Below are 22,367 nucleotides of genomic sequence, written 5' to 3' on the forward strand. Positions count from 1 at the left end.
CCCCCCCCCTGGCTACGTCCCTGACGTGGCTAGCTTTGCATCTTTGAAAGGCTGGAAATTTATTTGAAATCTAGTTTCTTGCAATATGATAAACATAACTTCAGTTTGGTACTGTAACAGGTACTGTCACTTTTAGGCCACAAGTTTTGTAAATGCTCAGTGGCTTAGGCTGTTCTTGGCAAACAAGGTTTGCTTGTAGCTGATTGGACATGGAAGTAGCAGTAAATTTTTGAGAGTTTTCAGATTGTCATTATAACCATAAATTATTGACAAGCATAGGTTGACATGAAGACAACAATAAAACATTGGCTGGCATCTTATTAGTTGCATATGCAGGAGTAAGTTAACCACTTTTTGGGTGATAAAGAGGATGATAATTCCCTTTCTTCCTCCCTCTGCTCCAACCAAATCACACTTCTCCCAGATTTGTGCCACAGTCACTGCAGCCCTCGTTTGGCCATCCCATGACTAGTGAGAGTGGTGGGAAATTGAAGAAATGTTTGGCTACATCCCTGTAGCCAGACGCAAAATGATTACATTGTCTATTGTGACCTCCGGGGGACCCAAGTAAACCTCAGTAGAGGATGCAGTCATTTTGTGTTTGGCTATGGAGACACAATCGGACATTTTTTCAATCCATTAGCACTCTCTTTAGACATGGAATGGTTTGGGGAGGAGGCACCTGCACACAGTAGGTCCAGGGCTTAATGAATGGATGGATCATAGAGGATTGGGGACAGTCACTGTTTATTTATTTATTTATTTATTTATTTATTGCATTTATAAACCCCCTTCAGAAATGCTCTCAAAGCAGCTTACAAATTGGTAATTAAAAAGTTCCCTGCTCTAAAGCCTACAACCTAAAGATACAAGTCTAAAAATACAGTACAAGGAAAGAGGATGGCAGTGCGGGAGAGGAGTAGGTCCAGCAGAAACTACCTCTTATTCTCTCCCACTGAGGCCAGGGTGATGGCATTTGGAATGGAGAGAGGGCTTTTCTTCTGTCTCTGGGCTAGGCATGGTGGGGCTGTGCCTGCCTCCTCTTCTCTCCCTCTGAGGCCAGGGCACTGGCAGATGAAATGGAGGGAGGGCCTAGTGACATATATGTTCTGTAACACTGAGCAATATTTGTACACTTTGTTCCCCATCTTCAGCATACATATTATTGTTTAACTAGGTCCCTGCAACACAGAAAAGTGTGTGTTTTCTGTTCCCTGACTTTGTAATGACTACATAGCCACTCACTAGACTTCAGTAAATTACTAGTTGTAACAATAAGCCAGGGTACCTTACTTATCCTGGCTTACTCTGGGGAACTGTGTGAAGTTGTTTGCAGACCATTTGAATGCAACTAACATCCGGGTGCAGCAGTATGACATCTGAATATGGGATCCTGGATTCTTGCTCCCAAACAAGCCAGCATTCTTAAGCCATCAAGACCTGACATGCTTGAATGCAACAAACTGGGGTCTTAGGTTTGAATGTCACCTTTATCCCTTTGGTTGATTTTTACTTGTGAGTACAAAGGGAGACACTAGTTGACATCATTTATCAACAGGGTGCTCATTCAAACCAGGAAAGTAAGTAAGGAATAAAATTTATTTGGTCTTTGACCAGTATAAACCAGGAAAAGTTAATTGGGATGGTACTTCTGCTGCATCATACTCAGTAATATATGATCTGTTCATTACTAATTACCATCCCACCTTTGGACTATAGTTCGGCTTTGAAAATATAACATCTTTATCTTTCTTTGCCAAAGAGTGCTGGTGCCTTACAAAACTACAAATCCCAGGATTCTCTAGGATGGCACCATGGCAGCTAGAGTGCTGTCAGACTGCATTATTTCTATATTGTAAATAGGCACCCTCAAACAATTGCACATTGGAGGACTGTAATGAGTGCATACTGTAAGCCTTGAATCAACTGTGATTTAAACATGAGCTTTTAAGACTATAATTGGGTGTGAAGGCAAATGAGTTTTGCTTTCAAGATTATATTTCTAACGACTTTTTGTTTAACGGACTTTGATTTTCAAGATGCTTAATAAGTAAAAAGCCTCTTGCTCAAGTTAGCATGTAAAGTAACTCCTCACCCACTTCTAGGCTCTGTCTTGTGCTTTCCCTTTCACCTACTTTCCAAATGCTGTGCAGAATTTTGGCAGTTCCTATTTTGAACTCACTGGATGTCAAGAGTGGTGAAAACCCATTCTTGTGAACTGGCGGAAGACCAGGAAATGCTTGCTAACTTTCTAAAGGGGCCTTTCAGTTTGTTAGCAATACAGTCATGGTATACGTTTTCAACATACTAAAGCAATTCCATGTTGCTTAATAGTAAAAGAAGCTGAACTAACTTCTGAAGTTACTTCAGAAATACAGAGTTATCCTAATAGTTTTTTTTAAATGTTTCCAGTTGCTGTTGCCAACAGCTATGCTTGTATAGGACTTGACAAAGTGGAAGAAAGGCTGCCCATTCTGTATCAACCAACTGATAAGGTACGTTATTTAGAAGCATATAAGGCTTGCCTCACATTGCCTGCGGAATGGAAAAATACACTAACTAGTTGGGTTAGAAAAATGACCCTAAATTGCTTCAGTACAGAAAAGAATGCAGTAAGTCTGGGTCTGATAGACTATGGTATGAAAAACTAGGAAACTTGCCAGTGAGTCATATATGAGCTTGGCACCCATTGTTTTCTAAATGCGTTAATTTAAAATTCTATTTAGTCTCTTCTGTGACAGGAAATATTCTGAATATCTATACAGACCTCCTTGTACCTATAGAGTATTCCATATTATGTTTTATGAGCAAGGATCTGCACCACTCTGGATTTTGGAGACACATATGTCCTGTTGTGAGGAATAGAATCTCAAGAAGTTTTGTAGACTTTGTACACAAATTCTCATATAGCTTAGTTAACCAAATTGAAAATGACATAATGAGTCGTTTAGGATATTTAGGATAGTGAGATAAACAAGATAACTGTCTTAAAAGACCCTTGTGCAAACAGGCTTTAAAAAAAACCAGCTGATATAATCCCACCATTACAGTAATGATATATACTCGTTTTGTTTAATGAAGTTGATTGGAGTGTGTATGCATACATGTAAGGAAAACGATGCGCTTACTGTATTGGTTACAAATCTTGCACATTCCGAATATGCTTAACTATTTTGAGATGGTGTAATTTGTACCAAGGACTTAAAACTGCTTGTACTACTTGCATTCATTCTCAGCTGGTAGTGAAGCATCTACAACTTTTTCTTCTTCTAGGTAGTTGCTAATGCAGTGGATGCTGTTGTTGGAGCAAGGGATGCTGTAACAATCACTGTGATTGGTGCCAAGGATACTGTTGCACATACAATTAATGGAGTTGTCGACATGACAAAAGGAGCTGTTCAGAACAGTGTGGATCTGACCAAGTCAGTTGCTGCTGGTAGCATCAGTACTGTCCTGGAGAGCCGTGTAGTGCGTCTTGTGACTAGTGGAGTGGATAATGCACTCAGTAAATCAGAAACCCTTGTAGACCAGTACCTCCCACTTACAGAAGAAGAGCTGGGTAAGTTCTCCCAGCAGCACAAGTATGCTGTCATATTAAGTGACAAACTTGCTATTTCATAACTCAAGGGTAGAGAAATAATGGTTTGTGCAGTTTCAGTGATTAAAACAGCTGGGGGTGGGGAGTCATGGGACCCTTCAATGGTTTGACTACAAATCCCAGCAGCCCTGGGTAACATAAACAGTGGGGAGAAATGTTGGAAATTGCTGTTTAATAACATCTGGAGGGACTCATGGTTCTCACCCCTGTTGTAAAGAAAATGATAAATGACCATTATCAAGTATTATGTAATTTCAGTCATCGACAGACGTTTATGTATTGTTGTGGCATTGGACCAGCAGTAAATCAGTTCAATATCATATACAAGTGAGCTTCAAATTGAAGGTCTACAAATATTTTCTTCTACAATCTTTAACCATTGTCTGTGTTACTTGGGGCTGATGGGAGCTGTAATCCAAAATATTTTGAGGACAGCAGATGGAGTAAGGCTGAAGTCTGTCAAGCTGCATCAACACAACAGATTCTGAAGTAAGCTTTTGATCAAGGGTTTGGCTGGAAGATTTGCCAGCCTAGTTAGCTGGGATGTTTATGCGAAGAATACATTTGCTCATTAAACAGCCCTTTTCAAAGCTGCCTGGGACAAATAATACATATTGATGACAGGCCACAGACCTGGAAAGAACAAGGATGTGAAGCATTTGCTGTAGGATTGTAAATGGTATAGTCCTAACATTAGAATCACAGTTAAAATATTTTGCTCTCTGCAGAGAAAGAAGCTACAAAAATGGAAGGATTTGAAGTTGAAGTTCAGAAGCCAAGTTATTATGTTAGACTAGGATCTTTGTCTTCAAAGGTCCGATCACGTGCCTACCAACAGGCCTTAAACAAGGTTAGGGATGCTAAAATCAGAAGCCAAGAGACAATTTCTCAACTTAATTCCACGGTTAATCTGGTAAGTGTCTTTTTTACCACTTTTCATAAAAGAGTTAAATGCTGGGGCTTTATGGAATATTTTTTAATCCAGCCCATTATCTGTTGTTGTTGTTGTTGTTCTTTCTGAATTATTCTGTTTCCTTAGCTTCAGATAAACATATAAAGGCTAAACTATAATTGCCCAAGGTGTGTTACTAGTTTTGCCCACACGCTCATGAAAATTAAAAATTAGATAATTAAAATCAATTCATTAAGTCATTAATTAATTAATAAGTAGGTTTTAAAAAAAATATTGAGGTAATTTCAAATGGTCTATCTTTTTACTTTAAAAGACCATTTTTTGCCAAAAATGCACCAATTTACTATTTGCAGCTGAATGTGAACATCTGCACTGCCTCTTGGGTGCAAAACAGGATATCTCTGAGTATGTGCAGAGTGTTCCACCTCCACATGGATTAATATTCCAATTACCGTATATACTCAACTATAAGTCGACCTCATGTATAAGCCGAGGGCAAGTTTTGGGGCCAAAATTATGGATTTTGCTATGACCTATGGATAAGTCGAGGGTAAAATTTAGGGGCATATAGTAAAGGATCGAAAGGATGAAACAAAGCAAAACAATGTCAAAGAACTTATAAAATTCCAGCAGACATAACTCTGTGTGCTTACTCTTAAGATTGAATGGATGAGAAAATAGAGGGGGTCAGTGCTTCACATATTATACTCTTGGTTTTCATCAGGAGATGGTGCCTTCTTTTAAATAAGATTTAAGATACAATACTTACATTGACCTGTGGATAAGTTGAGTCAGTTTTTTGAGGTCAATTTTTTCCCCTACATTTCTAGACTTATACATGAGTATATACAGTAAGCCATATATATCCAGAACAGCATAATTGGAAGGTCATATACAAAAGCAATTTATTCATCCTACTTCTTGATATAATTACAAATTCAGCTTCCTCCTCAAAGAGGCCACTGACTCCTCTCTAACTTTCTTTACGCTGCTTCTCTGTTTAAATTGTGTACAGTGTCAACAGCTGGTGATTCTTATGCTCCCTCTGGCAATTAATAATGCACAATAGAGATGTATTGGTATGACGGCATCAGGTGGCTGTCCAGTAAATCAGGCTGCAGGCTTCTGGTGTAAGCCAAATTTTAATGTTGTGCTGTGTGCATGTATACACATATGCACACAGACACGTGTGGGTGGGTGCACATACATATGTAAAAATTGCATATTGGTGATTAATATTTCTGCATTGAAATACTATTTTCCATGCAAAAAATGCTATTTTCTGCGCAAAACAACCATGTGCAATTTTTTTGCCAGAATAAGTCCAGAATTGCAAATAGCCTTTGAAACAGCCTACAGTAATTTTCAAAGACTTTTCTCACAGTGGGAAGAAAATTGTTGAACGTACTTGTTGTTTCTATAGAAAAGAAACTCAGTGAAGCATTACAGCCCTACTGTAGATTAACCTGATTCAAAATAGAGGTGTGGGACTGTGTTGAGCCACATTCCTATGGAAGTGGGGAAGCTGTGAAACTGAGTGGTGGGAGACCCAGCTGTAGAGAGTAAAATCCCAGTGTTCTTTCCCATTTTACTAATGTCCCTTTTCATTCTTTCTTTTTCTCTCCAGACATATACCATGGCAATTAGGATTTAAAAAGCTTTGGTTGGCACCAGTGGAAGCTTGTTTTCTGAGGCTAACTGCCTGGGAAGGAATTTTATTGAGAGAGATGCTCTATGGGGAGGGAAAGATTAACCTTCCTCTCCCTGTTGTGCTTTCTGACTCCCTCTCCCACAATTAGGCACAGAAGACAAGCATTCATTCGTGCAAATGAAACCTTTTTTTCTCCTAAGCCAAATTTCAGGGCAAGGGAAAAATTTTGGCTGGATCCAAAGGCATCACAAGCTGGTAGTTCTCCATCCCTGATACAAAGCAATGCAGTAAAGGTGTTATGTGAAAATAGGTTTTCAAATGATTTGCACTTCAATTTTGGTTTGGCATAGGAGAAAGGTGATTTGACTTTTTCTTGGAATAGTTATTCTCATTTCTCTCTAAAGGCTGTTCTCATGAGTTTTTCTGTTACCCAGGAAATAGCAGTCTAGCAAACTTTGCCCATCTGGTTCTTGCCCTTGTCCACATCTTAGTGGATCAATGTTTGTTGCCTGCATATTTGGGGAAACTTGTTCAGCTCACATTTAGATGTCAGTTTACCTAATTCATACATCCTGAACTAATATGTGAACCAAAAACTAAGTTGTACTAAAAGAGATCTTGTAGCACCAGATGCATTTGAGGAAGTATATTGAAGTATACAAAAGCTCATTTCTTTCTTTCAATTAGTCTTAAAGGTGCTACAAGATCTCTCCATGTACTGATTCTACAGACTAACATGGCTGTATCTTTGAATTCTAAGTTGTACTAAGATAGTCAATTTCTTTAATTTTTTAGTACAGTGCGGCCACATTATATGTCTGAAAGCCACACTGGAAAAAGTCATGGCGCGCTCCAGAAGAAATAATGGCGTGTGCGCCATGCCGCAGGCACAAGCCTTATTATTTTTTAATGGGGTTCCAGCATACGTGGGATTCCCCTTACATGGAGAGGGGGTGTTCCTGAACAGATCCTCTGCATAATAGAAGGGCCCACTGTATAGTTATGCTGTCAAAATGAGTATGATGTGTAAATGGGGTAAAAGTGGGCACAAACATGTGTATTTGGGCTGTGGATATGCGCACATGGTAGCACATTATAGAAAAAATGCTTGCAGAAAAGCATAGTGGACAAAATCTCAAACCAGGAGAAATGCACATGAATTTTGCTAAAACAAATTTCAGTGTGATGCAGAAATGGGATGAAAGTAATTTAAGATGGGTAAGGGATTAGAATTGACATATATGTTTGTCCTTAGTGTGACCCTATTAGTTACAACGGGCCCTAATTACACTATAGGAGTAGAATGCTTCCTGATACCTTACTGGACTTTTGGATGTTGCTCTCTGCTGCTTTTATCATGAAACCTGTCCATCTGAAATAGCATTTTGGGGACACTATTTTTATTTCTTTATTTTATTTCTTTGTAAACTACCTTGAGTCCCTATGTTAGGAGAAAGGTGGAATAATAATAATAATAATAATTGTTATTATTATTCAATAACGTGCATCCTACTTTGTATGATTATCTTTCACCCTTGTTTGCCTCCCATAGCTGCCTAAAACCTGGTCCAAATTTGCTGAGGAACCTTATAATGCATCACATTAGACTGTAGAACAGGAGTGGAATTGTACAGCTCTCTTATTGGACTGCAGTTTCCAGCATTTCTCACCATTGACTTTAATGGCTAGGGCTGCGGGGAGTAGCAGTCCAACAACATCTGGAGGGCCACACAATTCCTATCCATGCTGCAGCAGAACAGATGAAAAATTGAGAGCCCTCCCTTGCATAAATACAATTGCCTTCTGTTTGTTCATTATCAGTACTGAATCCAGGCAGTTGTCATTCAGCTCTCACAATTCACATCACTGTGATACTACCGTTCCTTCTTTTTCTTCTGAGGATTTGTTTTTTTTTTTTTTTTTATTTTCAAGCAAATATTTACATAGATACACAGATGTTCATACCTTATACAAGTTATTTTCCCAAAGTGGTACTATCCTTACCCACTTATCCTCATATTGTTGCGAAGATCTATTGTTTTTAGCCATTGATAATATATCTAGAGTTGCGAGATCACTCAGTTTTGTAACCCATTCCCTTAATGTAGGGGTTCTATTAGATTTCCAATATTTTGCCCAAGTCAGCCTAGCGGCTGTTATCATATATAAAAGAATACTAATCTCGTCTTGGACCAAATTGTCCTGAATTCCATCCGTAATGTTCAACAAAAACAATTCAGGACTTAGAGGTATATTCTTCTTCAGTATACATACAATATTTTTATGAATATTTTTCCAAAACTTCTTAACAAGCTCACACTGCCACCAGAGGTGGTAAAAAGAACCACCTTTTTCTTTACATTTCCAACAGGACGTATTTCCATGTTTGGCTATCTTTGCAAGTCTGGTTGGCGTCATATACCATCTATAGAAAAGTTTATAGTAATTCTCTTTCAAACTAATACAGGTAGTAAATCGTAAATTTTCCTTCCAAACATTTTTCCAACTGGCTAGCGTTATTTCTTTCCCAATGTTTTGGGCCCATCTTATCATATTAGTTTTTACCGTTTCATCTACCATTTCCATATTAATCAGAAATATATAAATTTTTTTAATTAATTTAACTCTACTTCCTCTGATAATCTTGTCGAATTCTGATTCTGTATTTTCTATTCCCAATGTCTCCTTATCTCTTTTCCAATCTTCTTTGATTTGCCAGTACTTCAACCAAGTCAAATGGGGGTCCAATCCTAATAATTCATCCTTGGTTATAAGATCGTCTAATCCTCCATTTTTCTTTAATAGGTTCTCATATCTTAACCAAATATTAGTCAATTTGTTTTCGTTTTTGTGATGTGCCTCTTGCGGCGAGGTCCATTTTGGTAGCCCTCTATATAACTGTTTTTTTAATATATTCCAAATGTTCAATAAAGAATTCCTAATAAGATGCTGTTTAAACTGATTTGTAATGGTTAACATTCATAACATCAGCCCTACCCCCAGGTTTAAGCAGAAGTACAAGCTGGAGTTGTACAGCTGAGTTTGAAAAGTGCTATAGACTAGTACTTCTTAAGTTATCTGATATAAAGGGTGGGGGAAGCTGATTTTTTCCCCCAGTGTGCCATGGGCAGGTAGCATATTTTTGCCCACCAGCAACAGTAGTTTCTTTCTTTCCTGGAAATTCTCCAAGGTTTTAGTGGTTAAAAATATATCAAAGTTCTAAGAGGTGTTTAAAATGTTTAATGCAAATGTGAACATGTAGGTTTTGAATATTCTAGATTGAATTTGCCAGAAAGAATATGAATAGTGCCAACCAGAAACTCCAAGATGCCCAACAGAAGTTGTACAGTTCCTGGGTAGAATGGAGGAAAAACATAAGCCAAAATGATGAGGATGACTTGAAAAGTGCTGAGGTAGGTGCCTGGACGTACATGCCATAGGTAAAGAGACATGCATAGAAAGATTAACTCCATATGTATCTTCCATTGACTCCATATGCATCTTGCATTGTGGTTTCAGTTGTGTTTCCTTCATGCTGCTGTTTTGTTTGATTGAAGTAACAGCAGTTAAGTAACATGAACCATTTGTGTCTGATTAATAAGCGGACTTCAAATATGTGCTTTAAATTATAGATTCTTCAAAGAGAAACAGACATCCCGGAGCTTGTAAAAACTTAGTCGTTTAGATGCTTTCGTGGTGCACATTGGGAAACCCACTGTGCCCTGCTGTAGGTAGGCCAAAAATATGGAAGGAAGGAAGGAAGGAAGGAAGGAAGGAAGGAAGGAAGGAAGGAAGGAAAGCCATCACTTGGCCTCCTTTCAGCAGCAGTTTCTTCCTTGCAGGGATTTGATTTAAAATATTCAGTGGATTGATTTGGCCTTGAGGTCTCCAAACTGTTGAAAGGTAACACCTCAAACACTTTTCCTTGCTGGTGACTGCAGCATTTTACAGCCGAGTATCCTGAAAGTTCTCTATCAAGGTTAAGAGTATTAACCTCTTGACCCACATAATTACAGCAGCGATAAGAACTGCTGTCCAAGATTGAACCATCGGCTTAAACATAGCTCTTGCTACTACTGGGCGTTAACTGCTAGTCTTGTTCAGTCTTCTGAAAGTCTAACAAGCTTGTATAAAGCCGGAACATGTGAACTAGAAAGGCGGGTCCTTGAGTTCATTTTCCTGCTCCTTCCAAATTTGTATAGGGGTGCAGACAAGTATCAGAGTAAAGCTTTTTGGCAACTGAGGCAACTGAAGAACCACTTAGTAGAGCTGTATGGAAGGAAGAAAAGGAAGGATTTTATTTGTGGTTTGATTAGGTTTGATTCAAATTCATTGGTTTGATTAGGCTGGGTTTTTTCCACTTAAAATTGCAACCCCTTGGGAAGGGCCTTCTGATATTTGAAGAAATACTAGTCAGTTAATTGGATCCAAGATTGTGCTCAGCAGCATTCCACTGGCATTCAAGAAGTAGTCAGCATGGTAACCCACTTTATTCTCCTTCCACTCCTCTGTTTTTGTTATTTGTTAACTGCCGTCAAGTCTACTTCGACTTGTGAATCAGATGTCATCCTGTCATCAACAGCCCTATCCAGGTCTTACAAATAGGCTTCAGGACCTATTTATTTGTCTTTTAGCAGTCCATTCCCATTTTGTTTCAAAGAGGGCCCTCAAAGATGGTGCCATAAAACAGAGGGCAAAGGGGAATTGAAGAAGATTGCTGCCTGCCCCTTTGTCCAGCAGAAAGCCATCACTGATTCTTAGTCCCATCCAAGAATGGAAGGAGCAAGTCTGATTCCAGCTCATAATGTTGAAAACAGTATGAAAGGGTGGGAATTCAACCAGATTCCATATTCTAGATATTTCAATGCGAAGTTCTAGTTACAATCAGGTGAGAATAGCAAAATAGAAGTGTTGCAAAGGTTATTTGACTAGTCCCTCATTGCATTTGTTGTGGAAGCTCAGGAGCTATAATTAGCAAAATGAGAAACTTATTTCCAGGATCTGTTCTTTCTTTCCAGTACATTGAATCACGCACGCTGACGATTGCACGGAATTTGACTCAGCAGCTTCAAACCACCTGCCTCACCCTGGTGTCAAGTATACAAGGCCTGCCACAGAATATCCAGGACCAAGTTCACCATGTTGGGGAAATGGCAGGGGAAGTTTACCAAAGCTTCCGGTCGGCATCTTCCTTCCAAGAAGTGTCTGACAATCTCATTACCACCAGTAAAGGGCAGCTGAAGAAAATGAAGGAGTCATTGGATGATGTGATGGATTATCTTGTAAACAACACGCCCCTCAATTGGCTGGTAGGTCCCTTTTACCTGCAGTTGGCTGGCTCTCAGAATGCTGAGCACAAAGGTGAAGGGGAGAAAAAAACCAGCCGGAAGGACAAACAGCCTGAACACAACACAGAATAAGTTTCATGCACGGCAAATATAGACTTTGTAGCCTTAACTAACAAGGTGGCTTAGCTGTTGGAGCTGCAATGTAACCTGTTGGGGGGGAATTTATATGGCAGCAGAAGTTTGCTTTCTGCCATATGTCTGCTGGGTCTTTCTCTGACAAGAACTGTCTCATGAGAAAAGAGATTCACGTATGCCTTGAGTTTAGCTTTTAGTGCTTTGGCTAGAAGTAGTGAAAGATGCAAAGTGTCTTAAGAATTCTAAACCTCAGCAGATTACATTGTTGAAGAAGCCTTGTTTAGCTATCTAGTTACAAAGTCCTATCTCACCTGTAAAGTGGCTCTTAAAATAAATTTCCTGCTATTGTGATATATGGTCAAAACACTTGAAGAGAAAATCTCACATTTCTGGCACCATAATTGGAAATTTATATTGATACTGCTCTGAAAACTGCATGGTGTGCCATTGCGGATACACTCTACAGTTACTGTGTGCCTTTATCCACTTTGATGTAGTACCAAAAAAGCCTTGATGCACATTGCCACTTTTCTTGAATAGGGCTTATGGCTAATATCTGCCAAAGTTACTCATATGCTGTGACAGTTTACATTATTTTTCCCAGTTTCTAAGATTTTGTATGACTCAATAACTCCATTTAAACTACTTTTGTGCACTGAACACAAGATTCATGCTGTTTGTACATGGGTGTTTAGCCTGTCTTTCTGTAGTGCCTTGCCTTGTAATTTAACATGTATGCTTTAGTAATAAATGCTTCAGCAGCCAAAGTCTGTCTCTTGAATTATATATAAAAATTGTTGATTCTAAATGAGTGCTTTGACTCAATTACTATTGAGCTGGGTCTTTTAAAACTGGGTGAACACAAACTGCTGGTCCATTAATCAGCCGCAAATATGACATGTAAATAGATGGGCTCTAGATGTTGCTGCTGCATTTGTTTCCTTCCTGTGGCTCTTCATCTGGCTTTCCAAATACTTGCTGTTTCTTAAGCTTTACTTGTTCCAGCTTTATGATTCTAGCTTTTGCTTGTAGCCTGCATTTTTGGGTCATGGTTTCCTAACTGGTTGATTATGACATGGCAATGGGTTGCTGTGATATAATATCCTGTCTCCTGTAGTACACATATGCAGTGGTTTTAATGGTCTATCAGATTTTATAATAGATCCTGAGACTTATATAGTTGAAAACCACTGGTTTCAGTGGTTGAGAACCCCCACTACTTAACTGAGATATCTGTGGTTGTTGCTCTGCAGATGTTACACTCTCCTTGTTATTGTGGTGTGCCTCACCATTTCCATAGTGACCCTAAGTGAACATGTCATATGATTTTCTTGTTCGGAGGGGGTTTTGCCTTTGCCTTCCTCTGAGGCTGAGAGAATGTGATTTGCTCAAGGTCACCTAGTGGGTTTTCATGGCTGAGCTAGGATTCAAACCCTGGTCTCCAGTGTCAAAGTCAAATGCTCAAACCACTACACGATGCTGGCTCTGCCTTTCTTGCTTAATGTAAAATGAAATACCTGTTTTAGGCCCTGGTAATCAATGGTGTACTGTACTAACCATTGCAAGATAAATCCCCAAGATTTTGTTACTGCCCAAATTGAGGATTAAGCATTAGTGGAACTGTTCACGGGTAGCACTTCTGTATATCTGGGTGAGTTATGCTTACTAGCCTTACCACTGGATAGCTTCAAGATGGAGATCATCTCATACAACTGATTTGGGGCATCAAGAAAAGGTTTACAAATAGTTTTTCACTATATATGCTGCACCAGTTAGCGGTATTTGTGGGACTTTGTGTCCCAGGTGCTAAAATAAATTGATTGGCATTCAGTACTATACACTTTGATGAAGGAGGTAAATGCCATTTTCTGTTTCACTTCATGCAGAAAAATGTCTTTGTCCAGCTCTGTCAGCCATTTATTTCCCTGGTATAAGTATGGTGGTCATCCTACATATGTCCCATGTGTTAGCTATATGAGGATCAGAAATAGGGTGTGAGTTTCATTCCTTCAAAACTGAATTCTTTTTGCAGTTCTTGTGTTGGTTACAAGACTACATGTGCTGCTTGGCTCATCAGGTGAGCCTTCTAAGCAAAATTTTAGGTTTAGGAGCAGACCTTGTTTCGGTGCAGTTGCCTCAAGTAAACATTGTATAAAGATGGGTTCAGCAACAACCTCACTCTTGCTCAAATAATTCAGTATTTGCCCTACAAGCATTTACAGGTGTTTCTGAAAACACAGCAGTTGCAGAACAGTTATTCTTTATGTCTCTCTAAACCCTTTGATGGAATAATAGAAAGAAAATCCTTCTTTTTTGGTTTATGAAATCTAAACATGTTTTGTAGTCCAAGTATCTTCACAAAGTTGACTTTGTTAAAAAGTCAACTTTGTTATAAACATCTGCTCCTCAGATAAATAGGTACCACTTTGGTGGGAAGGTAAACAGTGTTCTGTGCAGTCATGCTGGCCGCATGATCACAGAGTAGTCTCTGACAACACTGGCTCTTTGGCTTAGTAATGGAGATGAGTTGGACACAACAATTTTGTCAACAGGGAATACTTTTACTTTTCCTCAAGCTTTACTGGCATATTAAATATTTAATACAGGAATGTAATAACCCTCTTTGGCACGAAGGCTCTCAGAGTAGTAATACCAAACTTTCCAATGCCAATAGAAAGAAGTCATTCTTAAAATGAGCAGAACAGTGAGTCAGCATAAAAATACTAGATGACATGAGTTTTAAAAAGGTCTTGGCAAATGAAAAATCTTCACTTGATTTGATGAAGTGTGCCAATTGTTTGGAAAGAATCCCACCCATACAAAAGACCTGCCGCTAGTAATTGTCCAGTTCACTTCTGAAGATGTGAGGATATGAAAAGCATATGTGAGGGCAATGATATTTAGGCAGGTTCAAGCAGGTTAATAGCAGACTAAAGACAACATAACAAAACACAGTACACTAGATCTACTTCTAGGCTAGGTCTGCACAGGGCAGAATAGGGAGCAACCAGGAATATTCTGGCTACAGAGCTGCCCCAACGTCTGCTTCCTATTACCTGCAGCCCTCCGTTGTGACACTTGACAGCTCAATCTGAAGTCAAAACAAGGTACCCACCATCGATCATATGGCTGGGTGCCTCAGTCTGACCTCAGAATGAGTGATATACCATGGCAGTCCTGGGAGATACAGTGGAGCAATGTTGTAAAAAGCCACCTGGTACCATAAAGGACACCTCTGAATCTTCTAGGAAGATCCAGAACAAAAGGTGAGTTATTTAAAAGCATTTTAAGGGGGGTTTATATGGCAGGTTCAGTGCTGAACTGGCTGGACATCGCCCAGACAGTTTGCACTAGATTTGGAGATTGGGCCCTGTGTTGTCAGGACTACTCATGTTTTATTTGGCCCATGCTGAGAATTCCTCAGTCTTTTAAAGAACATGTTAGCCTTGTTTTAAAAAGTTTGATAGAAACAATGAAGAAACTTAAATATCAGGCTTAGGGCCTGAGCAGAAAGGCTAGGATAGTATGAGCTGAGGCTCTGCTATCGTGACTAGGTTCACCTAGGTTAGTCTCTGGGTCAGCATGGGGATGGGTGGGAGTTCACACACCTGTCCCCCTCATCCCAGGACTGGTGCACTGCTCCTTACCTTTCTGGTGGTTGATACATTTGAGAAGCTCCCCAGTCGCCCTGTCTGATGCAGAAATGGCTGCACCTATGTAGTCTGGCACTGCATTTCTGTATCAGACGGGCGACTAGGGGGCTTCTCACATGGATTGACCACAGGAAAGGTAAGGAGCATGGGGGTATGTGTGCACAGACTGGTTTTTTGCTGTAGTTTTCTAGAAACTCCACGGAACACCAGGGATAAATTACCCCAGGATAAGAGCTCTTTACCCTGGAGTCAGGCCAGATCCTCATATGAATGGGGGTTTGGCCTGTGTGGTCTACATTACACGATGCGAGGTAGAGGGGAACTCAGGTTATTTAACTTGTGCAGACAACCCCTAAGTTAATCCTATATTTTATCACTGTATTTTTCATAAATTTATAACGTCAATCTTGGCAGAGGAGTTGTGGAGTAGAGCTACATGACACCCTAGATTAATATTAGTTGCAGATCTGAGTCTTGAATTATATTGGTAACATTTATATGATACCTCCCCAAATTCCTCTTTAACTGCATACTTGCACAGATATGTGGACCATCTTCTAAACTTCTTTGCTCTTGTTCCAAAAAAAGAGCAACCTCATAATTTAAACATGTAGGTGTGGAAAATAACCGCAATAACACTAAGAAATGTTTTCATATTTGAAGTGTACATGTAAAAGTCTTGACTGGGATACACACATCCTTCAGAGGCAATTCAGCATGTTCCTGAAAAGAGAAATTTGCGAACCCTTTAAAAGTCAAAACTTTCAACTGATGTTTTGTTAGCCTCACTGAGATGTGAATAATACCATGCTAGTATGTCTCTGGTGACAGAAAAATTAAAGGAATCAGTTAATATTACCATGAGTAGGAGAAAACAGGGTTGAGACAGGTATAATAAAAGAGGGGGAAAAAGAGAAGAGAGGTTTGTTCTATACAGGAGCTATGATGTATCTCATTTTTTCTCTTGCATTTTGCTCATTATCTCATCCCTACCACCCTTTGATAAAATCCTTTGATAAAAGCTACCTATGCTAGAACGTTTAAGAGGCATTCAGTCTGAAAATATAAGAAGCAAGTTGGATTTAAGAGGTGAGCTGCTTGAAATGAACCTCACCAATTAACTCCATCATATGCATAAATGATGCATGCATGCCCAGAAAAAATAATGTTCAAACAACCTCTCACACAAAGTATTCTTGGTCTACGTTTTCAGCAAATGTTTCATGGGTTTCAGTGTTACAGTAATGGAACCAATACAGGCATGACTTGGCAACCTGAGATAAATTATGAGATAGTATACTGGCCCTGCCACAACAGTGGAGTGGATATTTGCAGATTGGCATGTCCAGAATTTGATGTACCCCATATTATTCAGTGGTGCTGCATGCTTGCAGATATCCACACATCACCACCCATGTAATATCATGGTGAGATGCGTCTCTTACTCTCTTCTGTTTCTCACCCGTGGTAAAAGTTTCCCATTTTACTGCAGGGCTCAGGTACTGTCGAAATGTTGATGGGCAGAAGAGAGCTGTATGTTCCACAACCCTGCTATAGTTTATAGCTGCAGAAAACAAGTCTTTTTAGCACTTTGTGACTGAGTAGATAAAATGCTATGATAGCTGTGTTAGTTGCTATAGATCAAAGGCATTTCAGAGGCAGCTGAGGTCATGTTAACAATTTTAGTAGGTTTTCAAATGAAAAAAAACCCTTTCTGTTCAATATCTTATTCCTGCCATACTATTATTGTTAATCAGAAGGTGAGTCATAGTTTCCTTTCTTTTTCTATAGTGTAAGAAGGTGAAAATATATTTCAGTTTTCTTCCATATTAATCATCTGGAACAAAATGGAAATACAGTACAATAAACTTCAGTCTGGGCCTACAAGTTTTAGCTGCAAATGACTCGAATTAATATATTTTGCAACCATCACCCCCAGGATAGCTGATAAATTTTGATCCAATATTCTGTTTTACATTACTAGCCACCCTGAATTGGGAGATTTTTCTGGACTGGGAGGTAATGATGATTTTTATTCAATAAACAGCAACTGTTATTTTTCTTTAAAAAAAATTAAAATTCAAACAAAATAACATAAAAAGACATATAACCAAACAACAAAACATATAACATAACAGTCCATTGCATAACGAACCTAATCACTAATTGACCAATACTAATGCAACAAAGAACAACACATACATTGACTTCTCCCATAACAGTTCTTAATCTTTATGCTTGGAATCCGTCTAATGTCACTATGATTCCTGGCCAATCGATTCTATTAATACTGACTTTTTTTTTTACTTATTGCTTATATATTCCCAGAATATTTATACATATAATATAATATATTGCCTCTTACATTTTTTCCATGACTTCCTTTCTTATACAAACCAGAGTTAACTCTTTAATCTTTGAAACTCATTACAGCCATATCCCCTCAAGGAGGTGGTCACTATTTTCCAGTCTTTCTTAAAATTTTCTATCCTTCCTTCATCATGCAAGTCAGTTTTGTCCAATTAACCATCTCATATATTCTCAATAGCCAATCTTCAACAAATGGGGTTGCCTCATTCTTCCACATCTTTGTATAGAATATCCTTGAAGCATTTAACATATAAAAAGGAATTCTATCAGTTTTGCTCCTCAAGTTATCATGAATTATGCTAAGCAAAAATACCTCTGGTCCCAATGGTATATTAGTCTTTAAAACCTCAACTATTATTTTACAAATTTATAACCAGTATTTCTTAGCGTTAATGCATGTCCACCATGTATGACAATAAGTTCCTGGTTCTTGGGAATATTCTAATATTTTCAATTTATATACATTTTAGCTTATGTGGTGGTAAATGCCATCTGAAAACCATACATAGGCACTGTTTACATGGGTCATGAAGCACGTACTCAGTACATGCTAGGGTTGCCTGGGAGCGTCCTTTTTAGACGCTCCCTAACCCTAGTACGTACTAGGTACGTGAAAATGACGGCGCCCTGTTTACATGGGTGCTGCCATTTTGACATAACGGCCGCGGCGTGTCCAAACGGCACGGTGCAGCCGTTATGTCTTGGTGCCGCTGAAGGATGCTTGTAGAACCCTTTCAGTGGTGCTGAAAGGAGCTCCGTTTCGCTGGTGTGGCTTTTAAACAGCCATGCCAATGATACAGAGAGAAAGGGGTCAAGCAGCCCCTTTCTCCCTTTCCCCGCCGCTGTCAGGGTGACCTTGGGGCATGAAGCCCCAAGGACACCCCTTTCCAGGCTGTCCCTGTTTCCACGAGGCCTGGAAACAGGGACGTAGCTAGGATTTTAGGAAGGGGGGGGTCCAGACTAAGTGCCACCATTATAATGGGGCTTTGGTACAGCGGCACAGCAGCACGCACCATTCATTTTTCTAATGGAAGGGGGGGTCCGGACCCCAAGAACCCCCCTTTGGCTATGTCCCTGCTGGAAAAGCAGTGGATCGGGGCATCTGGGGCTGCCGCTGTGGCCACTGAGGCCCCGATCTGTCAGGAAAAGGGGCAGGTGCAGGCTGCCCCAAAGGGGCGGTCTCTATCCCGCCTATAATTATTTCCTTATATATCTTGGCAATACATACATATACCTGTATTTTTTTTTATTCCACATTTATTCCCATTGGTCTGATTGTGTGTCCAGTATTCTGGGCTCATTTGACCATACAATCGATTGTAATTTCATCCTCAATTGGGAGATTTTATGATAGTCTCTCCCAGTTGAGATAACTTAAAAACATAATATCATCTATAAACTGGAAGAGCTGTAACACAGAAGTGTTTGGATTTCTTCTCACAGAATTCTCAGATTCTTTAAAGTGAAACATCACTACAGATGTGTACTGACATAAAACCCAGGTTTGCCATATACACTTTATACACATGGTCTCAGGTAATGTTATGCAATATGTTTTAATAATCGTGTGCATGAAATAAAGTTTGCGTACAATGATCCATCAGAAAGCAAAGGTGTCACTATCTCAGCCACCCAGAAAAATGTTTTTCAATTATTTCAGATTTCAAAATAAGGGAGTCGCAACCTGTATTCCATAAATTAATAAACAAATAAATTAATAAATTAATTAACATTAATTTCCCATTTAAACTCAAGTCCCATCTCCAATATTTCTCATTAAGTATAAGCAAATATTCCAGAATTTGAAAAAAAAATCCAAAATACATCAGTTTCCAAGCATTTGGGATAAGGGAAACTCAATCTGTATATGCATTTGGAAATATAAAGCCATGAAAATGTATATTAAGTGGCTACCTACAGATCATCATATTCTGCTCAAAGGAAGAAATCTTCCTTCACTTGTCTGTCACTCCTTACCTGTTTAAATACAATTAATTACTATTTTTCTGCAATTTGATAATTGCAGATAATTTCTGCCCTTTATGATCCCAGTTTCTTTGAATAGTTTTTGACTGTACTGCTCACTAGTTTGGAAGAACAAAAATCCCATGGAAACATTCAGCTGGATAGTTGGAAGGGACGCAGTCACCTTGTCCAACTTTCCAGTCTAATTCACTGTAAACGCTTGCCATGCAGGAATGCACAATCAAAGCATTCCTGAGAGATGGCCATCCAGCCGCTGTTTAAAAGTCTCCAAAGGAGACTCCATCACACTTCCATGCCATGTATTCCTCTGTCAAACAGCTCTTACTGTCAGGAAGTTCTTCCTAATGTTTAGGTGTAAACTTTTTTCCTGTAGTTTGAATCAATTGCTCTGGGTTCTTGTATCTGGAGCAGCAGAAAACAAATTTGCTCCCTCCTCAATATGACATCCCTTCAAATACTTAAACTTGGCTATTATGTCACTTCTTAAATTTCTCTTCCCAAGGCTAAACCTACCCAGCTTCCTGACAAGACATGGTTTCCAGACCTTTCTCCTCATAGGGCATGGTTTCCAGACCTTTCACTACTCTGGACACACTCCAGCTTATCAATATCCCTGTTTAATTGTGGTGTCTAGAACTGCACACAGTATTCCAGGTGAGGTCTAACCAAAGTAGTATTCCTTGATCTAAATACTACACTCCTATTGATGCAACCTAGGATCATATTGGCTTTTTTTAGCTGCTGCACCACACTGTTGACTCACGTTCAGCTTGTGGTCTACTAAGATTCCCAAATGCCTTTTGCATATACTCTTGTCAAGCCAGGTGTCAACCTATCCTATAGCTAAGCCTTTCATATGTTTACCTGCCTAAGTGTAGTACTTTACACTCCTCTGTGTTGAAATTCATTTTGTTAGTTTTGGCCAAACTCTCTAATCTAAAATCATTTTGAATTTTAATCCTGGCCTCTGGGCTGTTAGCTACCCCTTTTAATTTGGTTTCATTTGCAGAGTTGATAAGCATGCCATCTATTCCATCACCTGGGTCATTGATAAAGATGTTGAACAGAACTAGGCCCAGGATAAGAACCCTGTGGCAACCCTTTAGTCACTTCTGTCTAGGATGGGAGGCATGATCCAAGTCCTCAGTCTGGTTTGGGGATCTGTAGTACACCTCCACAATGACATCCCTGTTGTTTCTCTCCCCTTTCATTTTTATCAGATGCTGTCAACCTAAGTTCCAGATTTAAGTCATGGATCTCTTCATAGGTGTAAATATACCAGACATATAATGGTGGTACTCCTCCCTTCGAATTTGTTGTATTTCTCTGAAATAGGTTATCCCCCTCTGTTACTACATTCCAGTCATGAGACTCATCCCACCACATTTTGGTGATACCTATTATATCATATTTGCTTTGCTAAGAGTTCAAGTTCATCTTGTTTATTTCCCATGCTGTGTGCATTATGTAGAGACATCTAAGACCATGAGCCATTCCTCCAGCTGCCTAAGAGTATGTATGATTGTTTTCTTCCCACTATTTGGTTTTCTGACAACTTAAATCAGATAATTAAAGTAAAGTGGTGCAAGTGACAACAACCAGTTCCTTCTGTTATATCCAAGCTGTGGTATATTGTATATTAGAATCCAGTTTAGGAGAACAACTGGGGAACTGTGGGATGGTTTTAGCTTAGTTTGTGCTTGTTGATCTGGGGAGGTATGGTCTTGCTTTGAGTGAACGAGAGGCCTTTGATTTCAATAAGAAGCCCATACAACAAAGGTAAGAGGACCCAAATATTAAGGAAGGAGCCATAGTTCAGTGGTATAGCAAATACTTTGCATACAACAGATTTATAGTTTCTAGCATCTTCAGGAAAGGCATTGTATGAAAACCAAGGCAGCATCTACACTGCACTACTTTAACTGCCATGACTCAGTAGTATAGAATTCTGGGATTTGTAGTTTTGTGAAACATTTATCCATCCTTGTCATAGAGTTCTGGTGCCACAACAAACTACAAATCCCAGGGTTCCATAGGATGGAACCATAGCAGTTAAAGTGATGTTAAACTGCATTAATTCTACAGTGTGGTAGAAGTCCTCGAAAACAACTGCCAGTGAGTGTAAGCAATACTGAGCTGGATGGATCTTTCTTTGTATTAAGGAAGCATCCTCTATTAGAGTTACACATTCTGGGCAAAATGAGGGGTTGTTCCAAATTTATGTTTCCTCTAGGAAACCCATAGCAGAGAGAGAGAGAAGTCTCCCCACTCTTTTAATCTTTTGTGAATATGCTAAATCCTTTGTTTTGATCCTTGATGAATGTGCAAATTGTTCCTTCTTTTCTTGTCAGTTATATATTGAATGAACAAATAAATTAATCAGTGGGAGTGGGGGGGATGTTGGTTAGTTCCTGTTATCTTCAGTGCCTTAGTTGCCTAGTACTTTGGAAAATGTCTCTGCTTTTACCTTCAAATTTCTCTCTTTTTTTGCAGGTTCCAGACTTCACCATCACAGACTTATCTTCAGAATCTGATGAGATACCAGACATCTTGGCTTTGGATGAGGAAGGGCAGCCTGACTATTCACGCACAAATGGTCCAGTAACCACAGGACAAAGGGCTGAATAGACATCAAGCACAAAACAGACTGTTCTTTTTCTTTCAGTATGTACTACAGTGGACCCTTGTTATACGCTGGGGTTTGGTTCCAAGATCCCCCGTGTATAACAAAATCAGTGTATGTTCAAGTCCCATTAAATATAATGACATAGCA

The 22,367-nt window shown here is 39.2% G+C and overlaps 1 protein-coding gene across 1 annotated transcript in view; it reads left to right on the forward strand.

Moving 5' to 3' along the window:
* The window catches only part of PLIN2 (perilipin 2), a 28,137-nt gene extending 5,770 nt beyond the window's left edge, over window positions 1–22,367 (forward strand). Inside the window, exons 3-8 of the mRNA XM_042447746.1 lie at window positions 2,413–2,495; window positions 3,274–3,559; window positions 4,327–4,511; window positions 9,441–9,575; window positions 11,181–11,471; window positions 22,088–22,367. Of these exons, the coding sequence (XP_042303680.1) occupies window positions 2,413–2,495; window positions 3,274–3,559; window positions 4,327–4,511; window positions 9,441–9,575; window positions 11,181–11,471; window positions 22,088–22,222 (1,115 nt within the window). The 3' untranslated portion in view covers window positions 22,223–22,367. The remainder of the gene's footprint in view (window positions 1–2,412; window positions 2,496–3,273; window positions 3,560–4,326; window positions 4,512–9,440; window positions 9,576–11,180; window positions 11,472–22,087) is intronic.

The sequence above is a fragment of the Sceloporus undulatus genome, chromosome 2 (genome assembly GCF_019175285.1).
Source record: "Sceloporus undulatus isolate JIND9_A2432 ecotype Alabama chromosome 2, SceUnd_v1.1, whole genome shotgun sequence".
Classification (NCBI taxonomy): domain Eukaryota; kingdom Metazoa; phylum Chordata; class Lepidosauria; order Squamata; family Phrynosomatidae; genus Sceloporus; species Sceloporus undulatus.